The 25,522-nt window shown below is 30.4% G+C and overlaps 3 protein-coding genes across 5 annotated transcripts in view; all 3 read right to left on the bottom strand.

Moving 5' to 3' along the window:
- LOC144563204 (uncharacterized) overlaps nucleotides 1–25,522 on the bottom strand; it is a 93,997-nt gene that overhangs the window by 44,897 nt on the left and 23,578 nt on the right. The gene's annotated exons all lie outside the window — the stretch shown is intronic.
- On the bottom strand, nucleotides 4,037–8,706 carry LOC144563162 (EG45-like domain containing protein). Its single transcript, XM_078312570.1, has 3 exons — nucleotides 8,547–8,706; nucleotides 8,151–8,451; nucleotides 4,037–4,360 (listed from the first exon to the last, which is right to left on the bottom strand). The coding sequence occupies exons 1-3, from the start codon at nucleotides 8,653–8,655 to the stop codon at nucleotides 4,354–4,356; spliced, it is 417 nt and encodes a 138-aa protein (XP_078168696.1). The 5' UTR covers nucleotides 8,656–8,706; the 3' UTR covers nucleotides 4,037–4,353.
- On the bottom strand, nucleotides 14,770–17,803 carry LOC144563261 (uncharacterized). Of its 3 annotated transcripts, none has more exons than XM_078312709.1 (6): nucleotides 17,562–17,803; nucleotides 17,020–17,175; nucleotides 16,265–16,432; nucleotides 15,774–15,928; nucleotides 15,284–15,459; nucleotides 14,770–15,020 (listed from the first exon to the last, which is right to left on the bottom strand). In XM_078312709.1, exons 1-6 carry the CDS (start codon nucleotides 17,650–17,652, stop codon nucleotides 14,969–14,971), a joined length of 798 nt encoding a protein of 265 aa, XP_078168835.1. In that variant the 5' UTR covers nucleotides 17,653–17,803; the 3' UTR covers nucleotides 14,770–14,968. The 3 variants fall into 3 exon arrangements, with proteins under 3 accessions (XP_078168835.1, XP_078168836.1, XP_078168838.1); XM_078312710.1 differs by having other exon boundaries at nucleotides 16,265–16,460; nucleotides 17,020–17,196; nucleotides 17,562–17,764; XM_078312712.1 differs by having other exon boundaries at nucleotides 16,265–16,460; nucleotides 17,562–17,764.

Genomic DNA, 25,522 nt, shown 5'->3' with positions numbered 1-25,522 from the left:
AGAAATTGCGCAATTGCCAGATAAAAGATCAATGATAAACTCGAGCAATAAAATGTGGAGGCATTCCGACGTCCATCGGACCAATATAAATGAATCATTGCACGTTATTCACAAATAAAACGTATTATATATATTTTTTTATATTTGAGAGTAAATAAACATATTATATTTTTTCCGAATAATTATCATTGCGTGTTATTCGCAAATAAACGTATTACACTCGTAAATGTATAATACATGTTATTTGCTTTCTTAGGTACCAAATTATTTCTGAATTATTCTCGAATCACAAACTTTTGACCCTGTCAAACCGAACCGAACTATTCGATCTGTCACTGTAATTAAGGTTCTGAGAATGTGGCAGCATTGTTCGTCGCAAAGAATCCATTGCTGAAAATGTGAAGTGAAAAGTAAGATAGAAATTGTGTCCACTTGGAACTTGTCCAAAAGTCCTTGCTAAAGAAAATCTGAATAAAGAAGAAAAGTGGGGGGAGATGAAAGAAATAGGAATTGGGATAATTTCTGGAGTATATGCAGTTACGTCCTTCTTATTTGAAAAGTATGCATATCTGAAAATGAAGATTTTTTAAAAAAAAATAGAAGTAATTTTTTTATTTTAACGGTACAAGTACAGGAGTTGAATTTTATAAAATTTGTGTTTCCTCCAATTTTGATCTGCGAAATTTTTTTTTTCAAAAATTAGTTCAAAAATAGTAAATATTAGTATTCTACAAGTTTATTATATAACCAATTTATTGAGTTACTTAAATCAAAATTTGAAATTTATACGATAAGTTTTTGACGCCGTAGCACGGATGACCTTATGCTATCCATGTCACCCAAGCCTTACTCTTATTGTTTTTAAATGCTAACAAAAAGAATTGGCATCTCTTAGTTCTCATATAAAAAATAAATAATATGTTTTCGGACATTTATTATTGATTGAACATAAAAATGAGAACATGTAATGGAATATATTATTTATAGTTCATATATTCATCTTTTATTAAAAAAAATCTCTAAATAATATTAATCTCTTTTTTATGTTCTATTCCTAAGTAATATAAATTAGGAATACTTCTTATTAGATAGAATTGGATAATCTTTCTTATAACTTATGACATAAACAATATTAATACAAAATGCCATTAGCCCATTAGCAAATTAAGAGATTATGAAAGAAACATGTCCAAAGCAACAATAATTTAGCGATCTAATTTCAAGTATTTTATGTACCACCATTCATAAATAAAATCTTCAAACTTAATTTTTCGTCCAAGTGATGGTTGAGTTTAATTCTTCTGTTAGCGACTTTGAACTCATCTAAATTGTAATAATGGTGATGATGTTAACGTGCTGCTAACTACCTACATATTGATAGCTATAGCTGATACTATGTGGGGATTTTTTTAATCTTAGAACTGTAATTCAACAGCGTAAGATTTTCTTTTGTAAATGTAATTATTATAATTTGTATGGGGATGAAAAATTGAGGTGGCCAGAGGACAAGGAAAACCAGGACTTCCGCAAATGTTTTTATTTTGTGTTTTCATTATATTTTTATTTTTTTAACAATATTATTTTAAATTTAATATTTAAACATCAAAATAAATATATCAGACATGAGCTGTATCATTTTCTTTATCCATATGTAAAAGATTGTAATATTTTTTACTTTGTTCGATTGTTATTCAGAGCTACTAAAATAAACTGACGTAGACAATTTATAAACACTGATTGGTTTCACTTATTATTTCATACAATATATATAATATATATATAGAGTGAGGCTATGATACTATGCATAGCACGTATTGATCTGTAGTACGGATTAATATTTTTTTTTCAAAATTCTAACGGTCAATCCGAACCGTTCAACATGATTTTCATTTGAATATGTACTTATAAATTAAATTTTACATTTTTTATAACTATTTTACTATTTCTTAAGATGGATAGAAAATCACTGCTTTCAGAATTTTCAAATCAAGTGATTTTCGATGGTCCAGAAAAATCATTATTAAAAGTGTTTGAAAATTGCTGATTTTTAATAAACAATAAAAACTTATAGACCATTAAAAATAGCGATTTTTAAACTATCTTAATAAATAATAAAAAAAATATAAAATATAAAATTTGGACTCCAAGCACATTTTAATATAGATATTATGTTGAATGGTTTGGATCAACTGTTTGGACTTTGAAAATTACAAACTAAATTGGTATGACCACAGCTCATAAACTACCATTTTTATCTTAGCCATAGACTATGTAAGATTTTCAAAGTTGGATCCAAACTATTAGATGTGTATGTAGAATATGTTGGATTTATTGCCAACTTCGTTGGATTTAATGTCAACATTGAGCATATATGTAATTTAATTATGGATTGTTTACTGTCATATATTGTCAATCAAAGTGATCAAATAAGGTAATAGACAATTAATATATTTATTAGGATGTGGTCCATAAATGTGTAGAACAATTTAGGCAAAGATCAAATCATTGATGGACTGATTCTGAAATTTGCAATTAAGGAAACCGATTCTCCAGCTGCTGCACGGATTTTGATGCAGTTGCACGCTTTTTTATGCACGTTTTTTTTAAGTTGGCATGTGGCAGAAAATCGGTTTAGGGTTAGTGTTTGGCAATATGTCGACTCTACATCTCTATAAATAAGGATTGGTCCGCAAGACACAAGATAACCAAGAAAAGCACAGAAACTGAACATATGTTTTTTTCTTAAGAAAAATACAGTTTTGTGTGTCTTCTCTTCTTCTTCCACCATCAAAGAATAGAGAAGAGAAATATATTAGGAAAATTTGGAGAAGATTTCTCAAGGGCCACATCTTGCTGTCTTGGAAGACTTATTCCTCGACTCGACGACAAAAGACGAGAATGACTTCTTGCCATTGAAGACTTGTCTCGTGCTCACGGAGACGGCTTGTTCTACAAGGCTTTGGTTATTCCATGACAAATATCATAGAATCAGGTATTATGTTCCGCACTTATGATTTATGTTTTGAGTCTTTTTGGCATAGGACGGTCCTTAGGTCAAGGTGGAAAACTGTTTCTCCTTCCCCGGGGTGTAAGTGTTTGACCCCTAGATGAAATGTAATTGTTTGATATCTAGATAAGGTGTAATTGTTTGGCCTTTATGATTCCCCAACATAATATAAAGATGAGGGTTCAAATGCCTCTATTTTTGGTGCCTCCATCATGCCTCCATTTTTAAAAGCTTTAATAACTCAAAATTTAAATCTTAAAATTTAAAATAAAACCGTTGGATATGAACTACATCATTTTTATCTATGCATGTGTAAAAAATTATGGCATTTCAACTTTATTTTGGTTGTCATCTTGAACTTGTAAAAATGTATACTAATGTAGATAATTTCTAGATGTTAATTTTTTTAACTTATTGATTCAAATAAAAATAAAATTAAAATGTAATAATTTTTTATGGACACATAGAGAAAATAACATAGATCGCATCTAACGGTTTTATTTTAACATTTAAGTTTTTAAAAATAGAGGCACAAAAAATGGAGACATTTGAACCCTCCTCTAATATAAATGCATCTAAAGAATTTAATGGACAGTTCCTTCTTACATGCCGACTATGTATTTCCCGCTGATATAATGTATGTTTGTGTGTATAAATATTAATAAATATGAGAGGGTTCCAATGCATGCATTTCATATTTCATCATACCTCATATTTTATATCTTTGTTTTCAAAGTTTCAATTATTGATCCGAACCGTTCAACATGATATATATACTAAATATGATTAGGGATGAAATTTTATAATATTTTTATTTTTTTTAAGATGGGTAGAAAATAATATTTTTTAACAGTTCAAAAACAGTGATTTTGTATTATCTTAAAAATTAATAAAAGATTTCATCTCTATGCATATTTTAATATAAATATTATGTTGAACAGTTCAGATCAACAATTTAAACTTTGAAAACAAAGATATAAAATATAAGATATGATGAGGTATAAAAAAGAAGAGGCATTTGAAAACCTCAATAAATATATAATTCATACCTTCATTCAATGCATATTCATGAGCACCTTGGATTGGATAAGATCTTGTTGACTTTGGATTAGCAATGAAATGTCATAATCAAACTAATAAATTACATGTTGGCAGCCAAACTGCCAAATTGGGAAACAAATAAAGAAATGCAGCTGTTCACACCAATTCTTCGCAGACACATCCTCTACTAATTAAAAAAAAAAGGAAATGGAGAAATGAAGATATTAAAATTAAATAAACAGGAAAACTGTTCAGCAAGCACATGCAACATTGCAGCTGGCCAAATTTGGAATCTGTTCATCAGGTCAAACCCTGCACATGGGAGAAGAAATGGGCATTTAATTAGCCTTTAATTTCGTTCAATTATTAAACAGTTTTGAAAACTGGGACTTATTACTAACGACGTGAAGAATCATCATCGCCCGTGGAAATTTTCTTCTTCTACTGAATTTTCTTATATATGCGCATTCAGTGACATCAGTTCTTTCTAGACGAAATTTTTATTTATGTCTTCTCAAAAAAAAAAAAAAAAAATCTAAAACACTTCAAAATATGCGGAATTTCACATCTATCCAGCCGTTAAGTCAATCTGCGATCTTATTTTTGGGGGAGTCACATATTGGTTTGGAGGTCTCTCAAAACCTAGATATATTTAATATTACACTGCAATTTTGGGCTTTTTAGGAGGCCGCCAAGTCAATCTGCGCTCTCCAAGAATGAGACCGCAGATTAGCTTAGCAGTCTGGGTAAATATGAAATTTCTCTAAAATGAGAGTGTTTTAGTTTATTTTTTTATTATGGTATAAATAAAAAAAAATCAAGCCTTTTTAGCTCGGATAATTTATTTGGATCTGAAACATCCCCAAATATCAAAACGATTTCGAGAATACTGAAATTGATAGAAATGAACAATATTGTTCATTTTACAAGTGTCAAATAATTTTTTATTTTTTTTATAAAATAATATTATACTAGTAATTGCACATAGGATATTATATTTGTTATTATACTAAAAGTTAGTTTTTTTTCTTCTGAAAGTTAGTGCCTTTAAATGTCAATTAATAATCTCATTGATAAAAAAAATGTATCTACAACAGTGTTCTAAATAGCGCATTATAGTGGGCTATAGTGTTTTTGAACCCTAAACGCTAAGCTATGGCATTAAAACGGGCTATTTGAGCTACGGATGCTATAGCTGTAATAGCGGTCCGTTATAGCGCAAATAGCGCCCGCTATGCAACATAAGTTGTTTTTTTTTGTTTCTTTTCAATTTATATGTGTTTTAAATAAAGGCTCGGATTGGATTTTAACCGTGATTTTTTTTTTTGCAATAGACGTACTAAGCTTTATATTAAAATATTAATTATTAAATGAGAGATCCATCAAACAAAATCAAATAAGAAAGCTACAGCGCGCTATGCAACATGAGCTGTTTTTCTTTTTATTTTTAATTTATATGGGTTTTAAATAAAGGCTCAGATTGAATATATTAAGATATTTCTTGAAGTAACAAAATTATACTTACTATATGGTAGTTTGAATATTTTGAATAGATTAAGATAGTTAATTATGCCATGATGTCTAGGTTATTTTGAAATTTAAATAAAAAAAATATATTATATCATGATGCTGAATATATTTTGAATAGAAAAAGATCGATAGTTTATGATATTAATATTACTATGGATATTTTGAGTCGCAATTTGGACTTAATTTGTATTTGTTCAATATGAATATTATAATTTTTTAATCAATTTGATGTTATTTATTGTTCTATGAGACTTAGATAATGTTGATATTTAGTACAAATATATGATATAATTTTTATAAAAATAAAAAAACACTATGTAGCATAGCTTTCGCTATAGCGACACTATTCGTTATAGCTTTTTTTTTGTAGGTTTTCCGCTATGACGCGATAAACGCTATTTAGAACCTTGATTTACAACGAGTCAAATGACCCTAATTTCTAGATCTACTATTTAATTCTCACAAAATTTTCTACACTACTATACTATAATATTCTAATCTTACATATACACTCTTCATTATCCTAATACTTTAATCTACATCTCTCTCCACGACTAAGCAAAGACAATTTTTTACGCTAAGCAATTACTAATTTACTATCCTAATAAGTAATAAGTACTAATAGGATAATGTTATTTTGTTTTCTGGAAGTAATAAATGATAGAATATGTATATTGAATTGAATCCATGCCTTTCATCAATACTAGTTTCTCATTGTCTCACTCATAATAATAATGTTTGACGACCTTTTATACAGGTTGGGATTTTGTCTGGAGACATTTGAACAAAACTTCTCTCCAACCACATGATCTAATTTTATAAAAAATAATTAAATTAACAAAACAAAAAGTTCTCTCTCTCTCTCTCTCTCTCTCTCTATGCTAATTTAGAATCAATTCACTGAGCAGAGCAACAATAGAAGAGGAAGTTTCTCTTCTCTTTGCATCTTTTTTCTCTAACTTATTATCTTGTGTCGTTCAATCATTCTCATTGAGAATCAAAATATCCTCTCATACTTTATGAGGTCACATGTTTTCAACCTCTTTTTATACTTTTAATAAGATCTTATCATGGGTCTGGAAAGGTTCATATCAATCTATAGCAGCTTAGAAAACATGTTTCTCGTGAGAGGAATGATTATAACAAGGATTTATGGGACAACCCTGCTCAAATTAAAATTCCTTTATTAGAAACTTCCCCCTTTGGACCTTTGGATCCTCATTAACATGGAATGTTTGATGGACATTTGATCAATTTCGATTCGATAGATATAAGATCATATTCGGTTCAATGTCTGATAGAAGCTGTACGATTTGTGTTAAGATTCATGCGCATTTGATATGCACAAATCTTGATGTAAATCAAACAGCTTTGGCCGAACAATTCGGTATGATTTCCCTCGGTCTGCCCTACATTCCCATTAATATTTGTTTATGTATTCGTTTTGAGTGAGGAATGAGGATATGATACTATGTATAGCGTTGATTGGCCCGCACAATGGATTCATATCATTATTTTGAAAGTTCTAATAATTATCTGAACTGTTCAACATGATCTCAATTCGCGAGGATAAAAAAGTGATTTTTTGCGACGGACTATTCTCATTGTTCAGCTTTTTCTTTTTGCGACGGACGACCGTCGTAAAAGCATTTTTTCTCTCGCAAAAAGTGCCTACTTTGTTGTAGTGATATGAGTATGTACTTTCAAACTAAGTTTTATATTTTTTTTTGCATTTTTAATAGATGGAAAATTACTGTTTTTGGATGATCCATAATTTTCAGATCAAGTAAATTTTTAACTAACTAAAAAGAATGTAAAAAGATCCTAAAAGGTATAAATTTTAGATATTCATATAAAAATCACGTTGAACATTTTATATCGACAGTTAGAACTTTCAGATTAAAGATATGAATCCTCTCCATTTTTTATTGTTTGAATTACACGAGTATTTTTGTATTCCTCCTAATTAATGTTCTAAATAGTGATTATAGTGCTATAGCTTTTAAGATCTAAAAAATTTATAGCGCAACTATAATTAGCTATTTAGAATTATTATAAAATAAAAAACAGTTAATAGCGTTATAGCTTTTGAAATTTGAAAAAACTATTACGCAGCTATTGCATAATTATAACTAGCTACGTAGAACCTCTCAATTTTGAGAACCAAATCCACTCCTATTCTTAAGAATAGATTAAGAACCTCTCCTCTCTCCTCTCTCTCTCTCCTTCCCTCTTTTCTCTCTTCCTTTCTCTAAAATAGGGTCAGGAAAAGGAGCAGATTCTCACCCCCAATTTTGTACCGTCACTCCGTCATGATTGCATGGATGCCTATGTCATGTGGTATATTGCAATTGATTATCTAACAAGAAAAGTATATTTTGCTTCTTGAATATTACTGAAAATTTTATTTTATGGAAGTTTATTAGACAAACAGCGACCGTAGCTTCCTTAATTTATGTAAAATTATTGCAACAACATTAACATAAAACAAAGAAATTAAGACTCACCTTAATTAATCCTATGAAGGAGGAATGCGAGAAGATAAACAAATTAAAATAAAAACACCACTCACTGTGTAAATTCAATGTTGATCGAAGCAGCCGACAGCGTGGCAATGTCGGCAAATGCACGATTAGCGAGAACCAATGTCGTGCCGTTCTTAGAAGGCATCGAGTTCAGCATGGAGGCATGGTCTACAATGGTGACTTGTACTCTTTGGCCGGCAATACAGGCGCCTGTTGTTGCTGAGCTGAGACACCTGACAAGGTATTGCCGGCCACATGATGCACCATTGTCCCATATCGCGTCCCCCGCTGCAGCGAATAAGTCGCCTGGTGGGAACTGTTCTTGGTCATTCCCATTACATGTTGTTGCTGAAAGAGAAAATTCATGATTTCTTCTTAAACAAATAAAGCAAGCACATTGGATTTTCTCATAATAATTAAGGATATTAAAATATATGGCTTACGGAGATAAGGAGGACCATAGGAGGAGGCAGTGCCAAGGTCGGCTGAGGTGAGAACCAGGAGAGAGAATAGAAGAGAGAGAAGGAATTGGAGACAGAGAGAAGGACACATGGGTATTGTGAGGAAGAAAAATATCAGAGAGGAGGACTAGAGGAGAGAATGCTGTGTGTACTATTTAGCAAGATTGAAATTTTTTATTGGAAATGATAATCTTTTGTTGTGTTTTGCTAAGGATCACCAAAGGCGAATTCATATCACCCAAATTAACTCAAATTTTGAGTTTCGGACCGTCAGATCAGTTTTGGGCCTTTTGGCACCATTCATGCATTCCATTTCGAGACAGATTGATCCGGATTCTGATCGGACGATGGTCAGAATCTAAACTCAAAATTTGAGTTAGTTGAGAGGATCCAAACTTCACCCAAAAAAGTCTTTTAAATATTATTTTATGAAGTCTAAATAATATTATAGTATTCGATTTTATTGTAGTAGAATTCTAACATTATTTAATTTGAGTTGATTAATTAAAATTTAAATGTATACAAAAACATCTTAAAATTTTAGGAGTTCAATTTTAATTTGATTTCAACCATATTGTGTTGTTCGCGACCATCACAGTAAGTATGGTAATGATGATAGTAAATTTGAAATTATAGTTTATCCTGAAGAGATTAAAAAAAGTACAGAATATATAATTATATGGCTTAAGTGATAGTTAGAATTTATACTTCTAGTGTCCAATATAATTTACCTTTATCAATAACTTGGAAAGAATTTTGTATGCTATTCTAAAATGTATAATTAATTTAATTTAATTTAATTTTCATGCAAAATACTAACAAGATTGTTAATTGTAGTAATAATGTAATATCAATACAGAAATCGTAGAGAAAATATTACATGAAAAGGTAAATTTGATGTATGCTTCAAAAATTCTCTGGACAATTCGAATCAAACTTCAGCCATCTTGTAAATTCTCACAATCTTGTTCTTTGCACCTTTAGTTCTATGATTAGGAATGTGAGGTAGCATTTGGTGATGTGAAGGAAATCGCTTTCTCAATTTGCCAAAAAAAAAAAAAAAAAAAAAAACACTCTTACACTTCCAAAGGAAAATTAAGGAGAATTTTTATCTATAGAAAATATTGTAAGGTAATAGAGGGAATAAGAAAGAGAACCATGAAATTTCGAAGCATAGATGGATCGGAGAATTTTTTTTTCACCCATATAAATATTGATCTGAACTCGATAAAAGGATTTTTTTTTTTATTGCCACAGGTTTACATGATGGAGGTCACAACAGATTAAATGGAATTTTTTGTAATTTCTATGATATCAGCTTAATAAAATACAGTTAGTTCACCATCGCATAAAAAATATTTTTGCGGGCTGCATGTGCAATCTAGGTTAAAAACGGGTTCAAAAATATTCAAAACCCGTTATGAACTCATTATTTGATTCCGTAGACCCAAAAATATCCAGAACCCATTATTTGAGTCTCGAACCTGAGTCCGTTAAATTTCTAGCGCCTCCCTGTGTTCTTTTATAACACTTCAGTGCTTTGATAACATGTGTTTTGAAATTGTGGGACTAAATGAATGAGTTACAAACCGGATGGACCGCTAGGCTGCTAGCTGGAGGAATTGGGCTGCCGCTGGACTTTATTAAGAGACGCAACACAGCTTGACTTTAATGCAATAATACTTGATTGTTCTCTACACATTAATACATCTACCCATTTATTGCCGCCTAATAAATGTTGGTAAATACTTGACAGTAAATGATCTTTTAATGTTTCTCATTAAAGAAATATTTAGTAAATACTGGACAGTAAATATTTGACAAGAAATTGAGGTAAATCTACTCATTTATTTTAAAATTCTTCATATATAAGTCCGCATAAAAATCCGTATATAGAGTATGTAGTGGCATTTCGCATACCGCATGAAAATCATATTTTATAACACTGATGACATGTACATGTGACAACCGGAAGAAAAAAAAAACAAAAAACTCTTTGGATAAAAAAAAAATTCTCCGATCCATCTACGGTTAGAAATTTCATGATTATGTTTCTTTTTCTCTATAATGTTTTATAATATTTTCTATAAAAAAAATTGTCGAAATTAAGTCGATCGATGCCAGTGAGTCAGCGAGACGTAGATGGGAACCAGCATTACCGGTTTGTGCCTGCGTTGACTGGTCAACAATAGGAAAAGACCGTCTCAGCCTCTCAGGTCTTCGCCTTGCCCCATGGGCCATGGTTGCCGAACTCCCAATTGATAAACAGCTCCCAATATGTGTTTTCAATACCATCGCCTAGTTGGGTCCGGATCATCTATATTAACTCAAATTTTGAATTTGTCAAAAATCGAACCGGACCAAAAAAAAAAATGAATTTGATTGAAATTAAGGAGGCAACTTTAAAAGAAATAAACAGCTTTAAGATTTGTACTAATTTTTAACGGTCAGTCTGAAATTAAACTCAACTTTGTAACGGACAGTCCTTGGAGTTCTGTAGCAAAGCAACAGTATTATAATTTTCGCAATACCATGAGCGTTGTCTTTTAATTTTTTAATTACAAAAAAATAAAGCAATTAGCTTACCTTTGTCTTTTATTTTGTCCTTTATCCAGAGATTAGAAAAACTTAATACATGTTAAACAGGGGCGGAACTAGGTAATTCTCAAAAAATCGGAAGTTGCTTATTGGGGTAGTTATTTTCATATAATTTTTTACAGATGCATACCGATTGACACCCTCTATGCGGTTGTTCTTTTATCTTTCGGCAGCTCGTCCCCCCCCCCCAAATTCAAATCCTAGTTCCGCCCATGATGTTAAAGGTTCCGCAGTAAATGTTCTTATCCCCAATGAAAAGTTTGAGGACCAGGGGCGGACCATAGTTATGATTGGGGGTGCTAAGTCATTCCAAGATTTGATTTTTTTATTATCAAGTATATAGAAACCACACTAATTTGTTTGTTTTACATGTATAAGCCCCTCTAATAATAACATAACAAAGTTAAAGGACTTGAATATAAATTTTGAAAATCAAAATCAAATTCATTTCTATTTGGACAATTGGATCAATGGGTCTTTCATGCGTGAGCAGTGAAAAAGAAGAAAATTAAAACCCTTTTTTAAATTAAAAAGATAATACATAGAAAGAATTTGAAACAAATGATATTTTAGAATATCACCGATAAAGCTCCTTAAAAAGACAATTCTGGTATTTTATTATTAACATCCGATCTGCTGAAATTGAAAAAGACAATTCTTAAATTTCAGCATCTCCGTTCTCCACGACTCCATCAATTACTCAGCATCTCTGTTCTCCATCAAATTTTAATTCTCCGGTTCTCAGAGGCAGTACGGCACCTTAGAGAATTGTAAGAATTTCATATCATTAATTCTGCATAAATTATTCATACCCAATGTTCAATAGGACCTGGTACCAGTTTAGGATAGAAAGAAATATTCAATTTTCATGATTATAATCAAACTTGGAACCAGTTTTAGGATACAAAGGAAATTTAAATTTCCATGATTGCAATTGACCTGGTGTTAGTATATAATAGAATGAATTAAGGATGAAGTGAATTTATTTGTAAATTGACATCTTCATCTATTAAATTATTAGATTGTGTCATGGAACTAAGGATGAAGTAATTTATCTCATGAGGAGGGATCCAATTACACCATTTTTTTGTGATATCAGATTACACCCTATGTTTTTAAAGTTCAAACTGTCGATCCAAATCGTTCAACATGATGGATATGTTAAAATGTACTTGCAGATTAAATTTTATATTTTTCTGAATTTTTTTACTATTTATTAAGATGGGTGCAAAAATTCAATGGTCTGAAAATAACGATTTTGTAAAATACTTAATAAATAGTAAACAAATTAAAAAAAAATCTAAAATTTGATCTGCAAGCACATTTTAATATATCTATCATGTTCAACGGTTTAGATCGACTGTTTGAAATTTGAAAACTTTAAAAATGGAGAGTGTAATTCGGTGTCACAAAAAAATGGTGTAATTGGATCCCTCCTCTTTTATCTCATAGACATGACACTTTGTTGATGTTAGTTATTTATTGTATCTTTTTGGAAATTCAAATAGTGAATGATATTCTTATCTTGTGTTATATTGTATTATGTATTTTTTAATTACAAAAAAAGTAATAATAGTCCCCCTATACTCAAATTATGGTTCCGCACCTGTTGAAGACTACAAAAAAGTGCATGTGCTGATCCGAAATTTTTAATTATATTCTCGACCAAAAGAAATAAATCAAAAGAACATTGTTTCTGTATAATTCAATATTTTCGAACCGTAACGTGATGCTCCCCAAGAAAGGAACCACTATTTGTCGTTGCGACCCCTATTATGAGGCCGCCATTTCACGTTGTGACTTTTTTTATTTCAAAAAAACATAATAGGTTATAAGATTTTATTTTAGTTTATGTGTTTCATATATAATAAATTTGAATTTATTTATTTGTTTCATTGTTGATTATATCATTATTTCATCATATACTAATGATATTTCAAACGGACGATATTTACAAATAAACGACATATTCAGAATTTTCATCTGTCAAACAAATGACATATACAATAAACAACATTTAAAACAAAATAACAATTAAACATAATAACTAAAATATACAAAAAAAAAGCCAAACCACATAAACATTATGTTAAAAAAAAATAGGGCCGCAACGACAAATGGCGGCTCCATAATTGAGACTGCAACGTTTGGGGCCCACCATTTGTCATTGATACCTGGATAAATATGGAATTCTGAAAAATAAAAGGTGGTTTTTGATATATTATTTTTTGGAGGAGGGTATTTTTTAAAATTCCGGTGCGTTTATATTAAAAAAAGTATTTATAGTAGAAATATATTTTTTTTTCTAAAGTTATGGGAGAAATTACTTTGATCTTAGAGTAACAAAAGACTTAGCAATCAAATGTGAGCTAGACCTTTATTTTTTTTTTCAAAAAACGTTTTCTAGAATTGATATCCGACATCATCAATCAAAATCAAAAAGATAAATCCAGAATAGCGAAAAAACATTTCCATAGATGCAATAATAGACATACCAAAACAAAAGATTGCACCGAGTCAAAAGAGGCATAATTGCAACACTTGGATGATGCTTAATTTTTGGTCAATATCAGTACAGCACTTTCTTACAAGAACCATTAAACTCAAATAGCGACGCTGAATTTGACCATATAAAACGAACGTAGATTAATTTTTTATTACATGCACCAAACAGTCAAATAGTCAATGAATTTTTTTTGTTGTATATTCAGTAGTCCCTGCACAAAACGCCACTCTATTTTTTTATTATTATTATTTTAGATGCTGTACTTCCCTTATCCTACGAATCAATCGCAATTACAAATGCTTGACATCTCCAATTCAAGCAATTATTTATATTCAGAATATCCTGACTATTCTACGGATTCCTTATTTTGTAGAATAACAGTTCCAAGATTATGGCTGCGTATTGTGCGGATATCAAAACAAAATTCCTGTTTTGGTGTCTGGTGATTCAAGGGTATTCCTGTGGCGGGTGATTCGAAACAAAATTCTCACGCAGCAGGTTTTGGTGTCTAGAGGATGTCACATCGATTATGGCTGCGTACTGTGCGGATATCAGGACCAAGAGACGAAAGATCACATTTTCTAAGCGCGTATTCAGAAATATTCTGGAGAGGATTGCTTCACCACTTGGCAATTATGAGGACCACAGGACCGGACTCTACGGTGGTGGAATTCTGGTTAACTAATAGAGAGCCGGGTAATAGGGAGGCAAGAGTTACATGGGACACAACGTGGGCAACGGGCGTGTGGACTTTGTGGCGGGTGTGGAATTGGAGGACGTTTGGGGGACATGAGAAGAGTGCGGACCAATTATTAAGGAATGAAACTATCGCGCAGGTACAGCAGTGAATCACGGGCATCTGAAAAATGTAGTCAGCTGAGCAACAATTGTGATTCTGCGTTCTCTGTATTTATTGGTGTCCTCTACACCTTGTAATTTTTTAGATTTATTTACAAATATCTAGTTTGAGGTATTTATTTTAGGGGGTGGTGTTGTAAATAATCCTGTATAGCACTTTTTAATTTTTAATCAAAATGTCGGTAGTAATTGCTACCCGACATTCTCAAAAAAAAAAAAAACAGTTCCAAGATTCATAACTTGTTTATTTATCTTGGAAATAGTAATAAAATCCAATAAGACATCAGGTACAAGGTCAGGTACATTGAGTGGATTTATAGAAGATACAAACAGGATGCTGTCACATTTGCAAGAATATATCACAAACCTCAAGTCACTTCTTCAAGAGAATAATCCAAGGAAACAGAAGAAAAAAAAAATGAATTAAGATAACAGAGCTTCACTAGTAACCTTCCAGCATGATATAAACAAAGCCATTTGAAGAATTTGTTCTCCTGTCATTAGAGGTAAGTCGAATACAATTAAGTTTAGAAAACCATAAGCATAATGAATAATATTCAAATAGAAAAAAAAAAGATCAGTTCCTTCACAGAACTGCATCTGATTATGGTAGGCCAGTTACTCTAGAATCTCCTGACCACAATGACGTTAAAAAATATTTTTGGTTAAAAAAAAATTGCAATTAAACCGGTTTGTGTGTGTTAGCTTGGTGTAATTGTTAATTCTAAATTGGAAAAAGTCACATAAGCTTTACTACCTCTGATAATAAGCGTAGCCAGCAAATCCAATTCCTCCAGCAGCCGCTAGCCCCAGAAGAACAATCAATGCTACAAGCCAACCCGACATTCCTGTTGCCTTCTTGCTTTCATTTGATAGCACAGTGGAAACAGATTCACTGCATCGCCGTGTGTTACACACTTCCTGTCTTGCTGGCTGCAAATATACGTTAGTCCAGTTATTATTTATCAGGATTGAAATATGCACCTCTTTTCCTTTCTACTTTCTTTTTGTTTCTTCTTCTCTGTCCCTCTGATGCTATAAACAGGTTACAAATTGAAAACTTTGTCTTACTATTATTGTGCAATATTGTACCTGAGATTCCTAATTTGGTAGTTCTTAGGTTTCTAAAGTTGGATAAAACCATACATTATTAAGGTGTAAAAAAAAAAAAACTAAAAGTGGGGTCCACATTTTAGCAATTGGATGGCAACTACGGCACCCCATACAGCCTTGTATTGTAAATGTACCATATCATGCGAAGAACAACTGCCATCATCCACGGGATAGTGCTTGATTGATGCATCGGATATGCTTCCATAACAACCAACATCACGGTAGCGGACCCCACCATCGCATGGGGAAGAACACTCCATCCATGGGCCCACAACCCACTTAAATGTCTCTGTGTACATGTAAACAGATCAAATTATATCCAGTTTGGCCATTACCTGCTGGGATAAGTCCTTCTCCATATGTTAAGGTATCCCAAATCCCAATTCTAATAAAACAAATTATGATCAAGCCTCAGCTGTTCAATTAGGTCTTAATTTAATCCAGGTTTGCCCCAATCAATCCCAAACACTCTCAATTTAATCTGATTTTGCCTCAATTGATCCCTAAATTATGTCATTGTGTAACTAAACAAGAGATTGCCACCCACCTAACCACCCCCCCTCCCCTCTCCTGTCCCACCCACACAAACAAGTTCTTTCGTAAATGCAGTGATAAAGCTGCATACCTTTTGGTTTTAACTGCATAGCAAAGTCTGCACCGGTCTTGCAATAACCTAATTTAGTTCCTTTATTTATGATAGTTGGGTCAGAGCAATCGGTGCAACATATGTATTCTTTGCCAAAATCCAGCTTGCTCTTACATTGGGCACACTTCTTCGTCACTTTTGGTGTTTCTGTGTTAAAGAAACACATTGTTGATAGCTAAATCTCAGTTAGAAGAACTATCCATATTTCATTCCAGCAAAGTAAAAATACTAGTATTTAAGTATGTATTTTTTTCTCTTATTGAACTAATCTGATCATTGCTAGTTTTGCAATTCTATCATGGCTCCAAAAGGATTAAAGAACTAGAAAAATTCTTAAAATACAACAAAAGTGCATAAAGACTATTACAGCAAACCTTACAGCGTTTTCTCAATACTTTGCATATTATTTTCATGATCTGAATAATTTACAAGATTGGCAAGGCATAATAGTTAACTCCTAAAATTCAACCCCCAAGTAAAACCCCGAAAGAACCAAGCTGCAAAATAAACAATTAAATGTTTAAAACAAGTTAACCCCAAAACTAAAGTTTCACATCCTAATCAAGCAAGATCTCTTCCAACTACATTACAGAAGTAAAACGATTCTTGAGAAAACACAGTCCTGCTATGTATAGATCATTTCCTTTCCAGTTTTGGTTCCTTCTTCACTAGGCATGCAACTCTCGTGCAACACTCTTCTATAAAAGGGAAGCACAGAGAGAGAGAGAGAGGACCTGGTATGCAACAGTGAAAATGGGAATGAAAGGGAAGGCAAGGTGGGTCGGTGGATTCGCCACAGAGACCATTGCAGTTATCTGATTGGTCGGCAGTGACCTGGCCAGCTCCACATCCTCCCAACCATTTGCTCTGACATGCGGTCCAGTAACAGCCTGCATTTTATCTCAACCTAACTAAATAAATTTGTTCTTTTCATTTTTCTTTCACATACTGTTTAGTTGTTTAATGTGCTTAACTGGCTCTAAAAGGCTACGGTGAAACCTACACATAAATATCGATGAAATAACAAAAAGAAGTATAAGAAATTATATTGTGCTAATGATGTTTAATACCTGTAAGTATCAATTGAATTTTCTAGAATAATGCAACAATATCATATTCCTAAAATAACAAAAGGCGGAAATTCCACCGCATTATGCTTCGGCGCCTTTCACCAATCAGACTCACTGTTGGTATTTACAGAGGTCAATCCGACGGATCAGAGATGCAATTCTAAAACAAATGGAGGCAGGATATAGAGAGAGAGAGAGGGTGTTACCAGTGGAGAGAGAAGTGGCGGAGCTAAAAATGGAGAGGAAGCAGAAGGAGAGAATGAAAGAGAAGAGAAAGGCGAGGAGGCGTGGTACCATCTCCGCTCCCCTCGCCTCGCCGTGCCAGCTTAGATTGGGTCTAATAGGCAGACCCCTGCCTCTCTCTCCTCTTTCTTTGGTGGTGTGGTGTCGGTGAGACGGTGACTGTACCCTTTCGCTGTACTTTGAAGTAAACCGTAGAACTAAGTCATGGGACCGAATCTGTCACTGAGAATCCGAAATTTTAATTTATACCCTTCCAACAAAAAAAAAAAAAAAAAATTAATTACGGAAAATTTCACATTTCCTCGGCTGCAAACCTAATCTGCGACTCTATTTTTATAGATGAGCCACATGTTAATTTGGAAATTTCTCAAAATTTAAATATATTTAATATTATAGTGTATTTTTTTTAATTTTTGTGGAACCGTCAAGCCAATCTGTGATTCATTTATGGAGGGACGCAGATTGACTTGGCGGCCCGAATAAATATAAAATTCTTTCAATATTAGAGTATTTTTTTTTAAGGATATAAATAAAAATTTTCAGGCTGAGAATAGTACAGCCTAGTCAACAAAGTTGATTAAGTTAATCAGCGACTCAATTTGTGTTAAGAAGGTATTGAGTTAGAAAGCTTAATTCATGCTCAACTCGTTAACGACTTGAGTTAATTAATAGTTTGTTAAGTAACTATTAAGATCAATTAATGTTTGAAATTTAAACAATTTGAATATTTTAAAGGGATTAGTTGATGAGAGAAGAAGGGGGATTGCGATTTGGGTGAGGATGACTTACTGATATGGGTTCGGATTTGCAATTTTAAATTCGCAGTTCACTGCTAGTCTATTCATTGTCTCATTAGAGCATTTACATCTTTGATATTATTAGAGTTTCTAATATAATGTGGAAGTTCTTAATTCAGTTTCAGAGATGTGAGAGAGTTTCTTATTTATAAACTATGCAATAAAGCCTCTTATTAAGAAACTGTTTATAAACTCTATGCTAGCCAAATGATTGGCTCAAATTATTTCTCTTTTTTAATTTGTTGCTGACATGACTTAATAGAAACTATAAAATTAATTTTAGAGATGTGAGAGTTAGAAACTTTAGAGACCGTAATTTCTAAAAAATAATTAACAGTTATTTAAAAACTCATTTGAGTTGCTAGGATGTAGATGAAATGAGTGAGTTGGATTCTACTTGTACTCAATTCATTAAATTAATGAGTTAGTCAACTTATATTAGTTTCGACTTGAATTGGTAATGAACAAGTTTTTAGCGAGTGAGTTAGGAATTATGAACTATTTTATCAACTTTGTATGAAAAGTTGAAAAGAAGCTTCTGTTTTATTTGATCTAAGAAAATAATTTCATAAAAGTTGAATATTTTTCTGAGTGAGGATAAGGTAATGTGCATATTGCATATTACAAATTAATTTGTTATGTGGATTCATATCTTTATTTTTAAAATTTACACAGTTGATTCGGATAATTAAATAGGATTGCTATATGAAAATGAATTTTTAAACTAAATTATACATTTTTTGAATCTTTTTATTATTTTTTAGATATGTTAAAAATCAGTGTTTTTGGACGGTCCTGAATTTTAAAATCAAGTGATTTAAACCCATTTTAAAAAAAAAGTAAAAACCGCTAAAAATATAAAATTTGATATGCAAATACATTTACATATGAAAATAATGTTGAATGATTCATATTGACTATTTAAACTTTAAAAACAAAAATATAAATCTATAACATTGGCGTTGTATAATATGCTTATGCTTATTATTATTATTATTATTATTATTATTATTATCATAGCGTCATCTTTTTATTATAATGATTATAATTATAACATATAAATGTATTTTACAGCATTTATTAATTCTTTGTCATTTAATTTTTAAGGTACTTAAATATAATGATATAGTTATAGTTACATGAATAAAAATGTAGCGATGATAAAAAAATTTATATAAAATGTCATAGGATTGAAACTCGTTAAATAGTAGTTGCTACTATTAAGTAAAATTTACTTTTGTGTTTAAAACGTATGGTTTAGGATTAGAAAAATATATAATAATTAGTCAAGTAATAACACGGCACACAACCTGTCTTGTTTGAACTTTTAGTTCCAATGATAGAATTCTTATCCTCTGCATTATCTAAAAAAATGAATCTTTTGAGTTAATGCATCTGGACCGTCCGATTCATTTTAAGATCCGTGCAGGCTACAATCTATACTAATATTAAAGAGCTTCAGAAATATAGGCTGTGGCTGGATTAACGTTGTTTAAAATCAAACGACCGAGATGCGTTAAATGCTCTTTTTAATTAATGCAGACGATGCACACTCCCAATGATATAATGAATTTGTATCTTCTGCATCAACTTAAAAAAAAATATATAGTTAATGCATCTGGACCGTCTGTTTCACTTTAAAATCCGTGCGAACTAAATTCACACTAATATTAAAGGGGCCTCTGATTTGTAAAATGTATATGAATTGGCTTCATTTAAAATTAGAAGGTCGAGATGTGTTAACTCAAAATATGCTTAGCATTGTGTACATTTTAAGCACGTGGTTAACAAATTATCAATTATAAGTTTATAACCGTGAATATGGGACCTTTAGATATGTATTAAGCAACTTATTGACTTGCAATAACACATCTCAAAGAGCTTGTTTGCATTTAATTTGCTCAATCTTTATCAACTGACGCATATCCGATTTTGAAAATCTTTAAAATTGAATTAGATAAATCAAAGAAAGTAACTATCAATGTTATTAAATGCGGTTCCTATGCAGTATGCAGAACGTCACCGAATACTGCATATATGGATTTTTATGCGGATTTTAAAATAAGAATTTATATATATATAAACAAGTATGCAATAATACATGGTCATATTCGACCCTATGTGATATGCCGTAATATATGGTAATATGTGGCTATATGCGATTATATGTGGTAATATTTGGTATCATACAAACAAATATGCGGTAATATGAGGCTGAATATACGGTAATAATATGCGGCCGCATATGTAGAACTGCATATATTGACCGCATACAGATTTCTATGCGGATTACAACCGAATATGTATATGTGATCGCATAGACCACATTTTATTACACTGGTAACTATAACTGCATTTTAGAGGTCTTTATTTGCAAAATATCTTAGATGTTAATCCTATAATCTTTCTCCTCGGCATGCATTTCTTATTTCGTTCATGATTTTCGTTACTTGTCGCATGACCTGTCTAATCGGAGTTAAAATTATGCGAACAAAATTGAATTTTGTGTGAAGGCTTTCAAAGCATATCTTTTTTTATATATATATATAAAATTCAAAGCAGAGTGAATACATTGGTTATGGTCTTATTGATTATCCAGTGTATATAAAATTTTCAAAAAAGATATTTGAGCAAACTAAATAATAAATAAATTTCAGTTTTTAAAACAACTAACAATAACTCCATAGCTTAAAAATATTATGACAAATATATATATTAAAAAAATTATGAAATTATATAATATTAGTAATAACTAAAATAGCTTACAACTTGAAACTCATATGACGTCCATCTTGCAAATATAAAAAATTATCTGGGAAAAATTGTATTTCATTTTATGCATAGGTTTCTCTAAACAACAATTACAATATAGTTCGTGTGATGTATGGATTGCTGATTGTCCATTCAAACAACATTATAGTACTCGCCATGAACGGTGTGGGCATAATTATCGAAGGTACACGGAAGAGCAATATCATTTCTAGATTGTGGATCCTCTTTATTTTTATAAAATGGTACTTTTTCAAAAAAAAATGATACATTTCTAAATATATATAATTTTTTGTTAGTAACGTCATAACATTTATATCCTTTTTTTTAAAAGAATATCCAACAAATTCAGTTTTTATTGCATTTTTATCTTGTCGTTTAATATGTGCAAAGCATGTGTATCCAAATACTCGAAGATGACCTAAGTTAAATTTTCTTTTGTTTAAAATTTCTAATGGACTTTTATTGTTCAAATTTGTGCTAGGTATTATATTAGTAAGATATATAGCAGTTAAAATAGCATCCGACTAAAATCTTTTCGAAACATTTGATTGAAAAACAAAGATCTAGTAACTTCTAATATGTAACGATTTTTCCTTTCTGACACTCTGTTTTGTTCAGATGTATGTATACATGTTGTTTGATGAAAAAATTATTTTTGTTTTAAAAACTCTAAAAAGGTTTTATTAGCATATTCAGTACCATTGCCGGACCTAAATATTTTAATTTTGGTACCATCTTAATTCTCCACAAGATTTAAAAATTCTTGAAATTTAGAAAAAACTTCAATTTTTGATTTAAGAAGGTAAATCTAAGTGATGCGTGAAAAACCATCAATGAGTGTGACAAAATATTTAAAACCATTATAAGAGTCTATTGGTGCTGGTCTTCAAACATCAGAGTGTATAAGTTCAAATGCTTTTGAGGTTTTATTGGTAGATAATGGAAATGATAGTCTAGTTTGTTTTGAAAAAGGACAAATCTCACAATGACTTGAATCTAAATTTGAAAATGAAAATAACTTATTTAATACCTTATCGGAGGGATGACCAATCCTCCAATGCCATAATTCATTTTGTTCTACATTATTATTAGCAATACAGGCTTTATTCGAAAAATTTAAAATATAAAGACCATTTTCTAATCTTCCTTCACCAATCGTCAACCCTGTTGTTTTATTCTAAAATATCACAGCTTGAGATGAGAAAATCACATCACAATTTAAATCCTTTGTAATCTTACTAATTGACATGAGATTAAAATTAAATGTTGGTAAATGTAATACATTTGAAATTTTATTTAATAATATCTAATCTAATATGATATGATATTATATCTATTTAATACTAATCTAATATTTAAAATAATATTATATTACATTCAACAATTAACATTTACACTAATACTATATTATATTAAATATTTAAATTAATTTTATATTATATTTAATCTAATATTTTGTTTAATATTAATCTAATTTGATATTATATTATTTAATACTAATATAATATCTAAATTAATAATATATTATGTTTAATATTTAAACTAATATTATATTATATTATATTATATTTTATTTAATAGTAATTTAAGCTGATATTATATTTATTTAATACTAATCTAATATTAATCTAATTTTTTATTTAATATTAGTCTAATTTGATATTATATTTATTTAATACTAATCTATATTTTAAATTATATTATATTACATTTAATATTTAAACTAATATTTTATTTAATATTAATCTAATCTATATATGTATCTGAAATTCATATATACTAAATTTTGAACTAGCATCCTCCGACTAGGTGTGCCAATAGCACTCTTTTATCTGTTTACTTGATCTGTACCGTATCTGATAAGACGAGTACGGGTAAGATTTTATATTTTTTTATAAACTTATTGAGTACGGGTATAGAAAAAGAATTTTTTCCGTTATCTAAACAGATAAGAGTATGGGTAAAGCCTATTTTGTACCCGTCATCTGATCAGATAATTATAAAAAAAATTATATATATTATATTTATTAATAAGCACTGAAAATAGTACTTTAATTAGTTTATTTGCGCTTAGCATGATCATAATTTTTTTCAATAAAGTACTATACATGTGTGAAATAAATGTATATATTTAAATGTTTTATTCAATAAACAATGATGTACATGCTTATATTTTTATTTTTATTTTAAATATATAAAAAAAACTCAATGTCAAAAATATAAAAATTTGCCTGTCCTTGATTCTTTTTCCAATATATGTTTCAATTTTTATATTTTTCTTATTTTTTCACCAGATTATTGCCATGTTATCAGTTATTGAATTATTAATACACTCTTCATATGTAGTTGATTTTTGTAAGTTAGGTAAGTAAACCATTTTTTGAATTTTTTTTTTAGAATGAGATGAATGTCAAAATTGTTGATTCAACATTGCTAGGGGTGGTTCTCGATCTCCTTCTATTTTGAAATTTACATAAAATAATTTTTCCCTTGCGAAATTAATTCATTTTAAAACAGAATTTACATAAATCAAATGAAGTAACTGTGAATGAATTTTAGAGGTATTAATTTATTGGCAAAATTTCTAGAAGTAATTAATAATATAATCCTCTCCTATGCACAATTCACATTTCGTTAATTTCCATTACTTGTTGCATGACTGATCTAATCAGTAGCTAAAAATTTGTGAACAAAATTGAATATGTGTGGATATACTGTTGCTTGACATCCATATATATATAAGATTGAAAGAAGAGTGGATTCCTTGGTTGGTATTATATATGGATTATTTAGTGTATATCAAATTTTCATATGAGAATGAAATATTTGAGCAAACCAAATAATAAATAATTTTCAATTTTTAAAACAACTAATACTAACTACATGGCTTAAAGTAGAGCGGGTTATATGTTGGTCTGGAAAAGCCAACTTCGACAGCTTAAAACCTGCACTGCATTTTTTATATTAGATATTGAAAACATTGTCTGAAAAAAAGCTGTGGAATTTAATGCATAGATTTATCTAACTTGTTACATACCATTTCGGTTTCGGCCAATTTGATGTTAAACACCTCTAACAAATCTTGTAATGAAACCTATGGTGGATTGAAAAACATCACCATATGATCCATATCTCAGCAATTGAAGTTAGTCGTTCATCGAGTGATCACGGTCACCAGGTCAGTTCTAACAACCTCTTCATATGGCTGTGTACTCAGCAGGCCACTCTTACAATATTTTGATATGGGGTGTGTACAAGAGAATAAGTAGCATCTTTTTTAAGAATATTATAATGACTCACGACGTGAACAACTTCAGTAGAATTTAAGATTTTTTAACTATATATTATTGTTATTTTTTTTCTAAAGTTTTGAATTAATGTGTATTTTTTTTTCATTCTTGTCATTTATCTTTTTCATTTTTGAATATTAGTTTTTAATAAGTAATGTTATAACCAATATCTCACTAATTAATGCAAATTTTTGCATTGCTTTACAATACAAGTATTGAAATGAGAGAAAGAGCGTCGCCACGTTTGTAGCCTGGCCTGGCCCGTCACTATTCGTCTTTTTGACCCACTTTGCATTGATGCAGTCTCTAATTTAATTGGGGGAACGCTTTTAGTTAAGGCTTTATTTTCTACATAAATCGTTAAAATCATAAAAAAAAATTCTCCGAATAAGAAGCAAAGTTAGAATATAATCAGCACAACTCTCTAAATTTATCGGATTTGAATTCAAACCGTTTAATTCATCTACTTATAAATGACGCATTTACATATAAAATTTTAAAAATTTCCAAATTAATTTAAAATAAAATAAAAATCTAATAATTTATTAATATATCATAGAAATAAATACAGTATGAAATGTATTAATAAATAATTACTAAACATAGTGATGCAACAAACAAAGGTGGATTCAGGGGCCAAGAAAATATCGAATCGTGTTTAAATAGTTAATCGGATTTAAACCCATTAACTAATTAGGTACTTGATCGATAATAAATAACATTTTGACTTATACTTTTCAATACTCTGACTTGTAATTTATAATACTATAATTTATACTTTTAATTACCAATTATAAATAAAAAAATTTATTTTTAATTTTAAATTAACCTGAATTACAAATCAAATATTCAAAGGAGGGCAATTTTTCTTTCTAGAGAAGAGTAAAGTCGATCAAGATCGATAGATCACCACTAAAACTCAAAATTCACAAAATTTACAAAATCCAGAGGAAACAGCTGCCTCCGGAACCATGTAACTTATGATGCATTAATTAGTAATTAATTATTATCTAAAAGACAACCAATTGTAACTTATTGTTGTTCAGCAAGCTCAGTGTGAGTTTC

This window comes from Carex rostrata, chromosome 12 (assembly GCF_964058835.1).
Source record: "Carex rostrata chromosome 12, lpCarRost1.2, whole genome shotgun sequence".
NCBI lineage: Eukaryota > Viridiplantae > Streptophyta > Magnoliopsida > Poales > Cyperaceae > Carex > Carex rostrata.
The sequence above is the reverse complement of the archived record's forward strand: the minus strand, read 5'-3'. Positions and strand labels throughout refer to the sequence as shown.